General features: G+C 27.4%; 1 protein-coding gene across 1 annotated transcript in view; it reads left to right on the forward strand.

Annotated features, from left to right (window-relative positions):
- Positions 1-3,384, forward strand: part of Phum_PHUM293960 (triadin, putative) — a gene marked incomplete at both ends in the record, with an annotated part of 4,358 nt that extends 974 nt beyond the window's left edge. The window contains 11 exons of the mRNA XM_002427039.1: positions 322-487; positions 573-679; positions 764-939; positions 1,011-1,227; positions 1,318-1,439; positions 1,557-1,802; positions 1,889-2,062; positions 2,498-2,648; positions 2,733-2,917; positions 3,034-3,224; positions 3,300-3,384. Of these exons, the coding sequence (XP_002427084.1) occupies positions 322-487; positions 573-679; positions 764-939; positions 1,011-1,227; positions 1,318-1,439; positions 1,557-1,802; positions 1,889-2,062; positions 2,498-2,648; positions 2,733-2,917; positions 3,034-3,224; positions 3,300-3,384 (1,820 nt within the window). The remainder of the gene's footprint in view (positions 1-321; positions 488-572; positions 680-763; positions 940-1,010; positions 1,228-1,317; positions 1,440-1,556; positions 1,803-1,888; positions 2,063-2,497; positions 2,649-2,732; positions 2,918-3,033; positions 3,225-3,299) is intronic.
- Positions 3,385-3,790: the final 406 nt, after the last annotated feature.

Below are 3,790 nucleotides of genomic sequence, written 5' to 3' on the forward strand. Positions count from 1 at the left end.
TTTTTTTTTTTTTTTTTTTTTTTTTTTTTTTTTTTGAATTTTTTACAAATGTTTTGTAGCTAACAATTTGTTTTTTTTTTGTGACTAATCTCGGGTTTTTTTTTTTTTTTTTTAATGGCAATTTGTTTTCATGTGGAAAATTCAATTATACTCATTAACGGGGGTTTTTTTTCAAAAAAAAAAAAAAAATAATAAATTTTACCACGGCTTAAAATTCTTTTTTTTGCACCACAAAACCTTCAATGCGTTTTTCTTTTTTGTACTGGAATCAAACAAAAAAATAATGTTGTAGTATAAAATAAACATGTTTTTATATTTCAGCATCGGACAAATCGGATCTTGGTTTGGATGAACTTGCTTCATTGAATGTTAAATCACGGTATCAAGTTTTTGAAAAAGGAGAAGAAACAACCAATAGCGTTTTAGAAAAATCTCCGAGTAATATCAGCGTGAAAAAATCACCTTCAATTCTCAGTAAACTCGCTAAGTAAATAATAATTAATTATTATTATTATTCTCTTTTCAATTCGATTCAAAAACAAAAAGAAAATGTTTTTTTTGGTTGTATATAGATTTCAAAAGAAAGGTATCGACGTTGGAGTTCGCGATGAAGATTTAAATGGTTTGCCGGTGGAACAAAGTTCGACTTCTAGCGAAGACGAAGAAGATGAAACGGAAGGTATTTTATTTATCTATAAATATATAAAAAAGTAATACCGATAAAGAAAATTCAAAACTAAAATGGAGGTGTTTGCGTTTACAGAAACCAGTGCATCAAAACAAATCGTTAAATCGAAAAAGATAAAAGAAAGGCCCATGAGTTTTAGTAAAATGGATGATGTTAAAAGCGTTTGGGAAAATGGTGTGACTAAAACGAGAGAGGAAATGAGAGAAGAAAGAAAAGCGGAAATTCATCAGATTAGATCGAAATTATTTATGGTTAAAATTTTTTTATTTTTTTCTTTTTCTTTCTCTTGAAATTTATTTAATATTTGAAATTTGCGATGTAGGGCAAGCAAGTGAAAATGAAAGAAGCATACGAACAAGCCGTGAGGGACAGTGAAAATTCCTCACCCAAAAAATCAATTGAAGTCAGATGTGAAAAAGCAAAATCTATAAAAGAATGTTTTGAAAAAGGTGAACCACTCAACAACGTTGATGATGATAATAATGAAAATGAAGAAAAGAAAAAAGTCGTGGAAGATGATTTGAGCTTATTCGAAGCAGGTCCTTAATTAAGAATAAAAAAAAAAAAAAATTTGTTTATTATTTGTGTGTTGAAAATATTGATTTTTTCTTTTTTCTTTTGTTATTCAGGTATATCTAAAAAATCTCGAAGCATGTTTTTAGAATTGGATAAGTCTGCTAAAACTCAAGCTGCTACCGTTGTGAAAAAACCATCCATCAAAACATCAGGTCCAGCATCAAAACCACAAGAGGTTCGTATTATTTTTCACATATTTAATTACTTCCGGTCGTTAGATTTTTTTCGAAGACCATTTCTTGCTCTACATCTCAGTTAAATATAAATCCATTAAAATATTTTCACATGAAAGACTCATAGTAAAATCCCCTGTCCCACCGATCCCCCGGTAATGCCTAAATGCAAAGCTTTGATGAAGATTTTCATGTATCCACAAGATCCCCAAAGACATCAAAATACGGGAAAATTATATACTTTTAAAGGGATAGGCCTTTGGAAAGATCGAACGAATCGTTCGAAAAAAAAAATAAATTTTTATTGCGAAATAAAATCTGAAATCGATCGAATGTCAGCCGTGCGTAGGTTTGTCAAAAACCAGGTGAGGAAAATTTAAAAAAAAAAAAAAAAAAAAAGGTTTAAAGGATAATAAAAAAAATGTCTAATTAATTGTCCAATCTTGATTAGGTTTCTCATACGGTAACATCAGACAACATCGTTAAAAGTTCTGATACTGTTGAAGATGTTCAAATAGAGACTGCGGATATCAGTTCAAAGTTTAAATTTTTTGAAAGTTATAAAGAGCCTGAAAGGGAAAAGAAGCGATTTCGGATAACTCCTCCCAGAGAGGGGCAAGTTAAGGTTTCGTGTTTATAATAAATATATATATATATAAATACTGTAAGAAGTGTGTGGCTTATTATTGACATTTTTGGTTTTGTTTTTTTTTTTTTTGTGGAATTTGTCAATTTATGGGAATTCACTACGATTGCGTCCCAAAATCGATTATAAAAACATTGCTAATGCTGTTTTTTTTTTTTTTTGTATTAAAAAACTGTTTCTTTGATACTAACAAATTTAGATGATTTTTGCTTTTTTTTTTTTTTTGTAATTAATGAATTTTTTTTTTTTTTTTTGTTTAAATGAATGAATTGTTTTTGCAGGTTTTAAAAATTTTTCTCTGCATTATTGATTTAAAAAAAAAAAAAAAATCTAATAATATCATTTATTAAAATTGTTGACGATTATTTATTAATAAAATAAAATATATAAACACGTGATTTTAAAAAATTATAGGAGGAATCCCCTGAAAAAGAAATAGCCAGAGATCCGAACGTAATTCGCTCGTGTGATAAAGTTGATAATGAAATAATACGCACTAATACTACGGCTAAAATGTTATCCTTGTTCCGGCAAATGGAAGAAAAGACTGAAGAAATTCCCGAAGGTTTGCTTGCATTAAAAAAAAATTTTCATTACAATAAAAAAATCTCGTAGTAACTCGACTTTAATATCGTACCTACTAATTTAGGACCCAAACCGTTAAAACGTTTCACTCCTCCACCGGATTACAAACAAGAAAGCGAAGAAGATTCGGGTGAATCAGAAGAATCTGGAGAAGAGGAAGATGAAGAAGAACAGGAAGAGGAACATGTAGAAACAAATTCAAATATAATTCGAGCTTCTGATAAAGTTGAAGATGAATATCTCAAACAAGTTAGTAGTCAAAATTGACAAAATTTCTTGTATTGTAAAAAAAAAAAAAAAAAAAAAAATTAAATTTTAAATAATAATAATAATAATAATAATAATAATGTAAAAATTGTGTGTAGGCGGCAAACGCAGCAAGAGCCAAACAATTGAGAGCAAAATTTGAAAAATGGGAAGAAAAGGAAAAAGCACAGGAGGAAAATTCAATTCAGAATAAAATCAATGGAAGTGTTGTTAACAACAGTGTTAATACGGAAAATAGTGAAAACGTCGAAGTGACAAGTATAGAATGTACTAAATCGTTACGTGCTAGGTAAATGAAACCTTAAACATGTTTTAACATTTTCCCAAAAGAAAATGCAAATTGATTTTCCTTTTTTTTTTCTAGATTCGAATCTATGAAGGGTGAATCGGATTTTCCTAAAGAAAAACTAACCAGACCCAAAGTCAATAGATTTGTGGTATGTTATTAGTTTTAATTCTAACTAAAATTTTCCTTTCTCTTTTAAATCTGTTTGAAATTTTTTTTGAAAAGTTATTGAGCATGACACAATCTTTTTTTTTTTTTTTTTTTTTTTGTTTTATGTAATCAAGACTTAAACAAATTTTTTATGCTCAAATGTTAACGATTTTTTTTTTTTTAATGTTAAAATTGGAAAATTTATTGTGGCCAAAGTTTTTTTTTGTGAAAATTTTTTTTTCTTGTTTATTATTATTATTCTTTTTTTCGATTCCCTCATTAATTTTAAATTATTATTATTATTATCTTTATGATTATCTTTCAGTTAATTTGTTATGTTTAAAATTAAGTTATATATTTTTTATATTTCTTATAAGAACTTTTTTTTTTTTTTTTATTTAATGATTATAATTTTAAAA

Source organism: Pediculus humanus, genomic scaffold (genome assembly GCF_000006295.1).
Source record: "Pediculus humanus corporis 1103172107677 genomic scaffold, whole genome shotgun sequence".
Lineage (NCBI taxonomy): Eukaryota > Metazoa > Arthropoda > Insecta > Psocodea > Pediculidae > Pediculus > Pediculus humanus.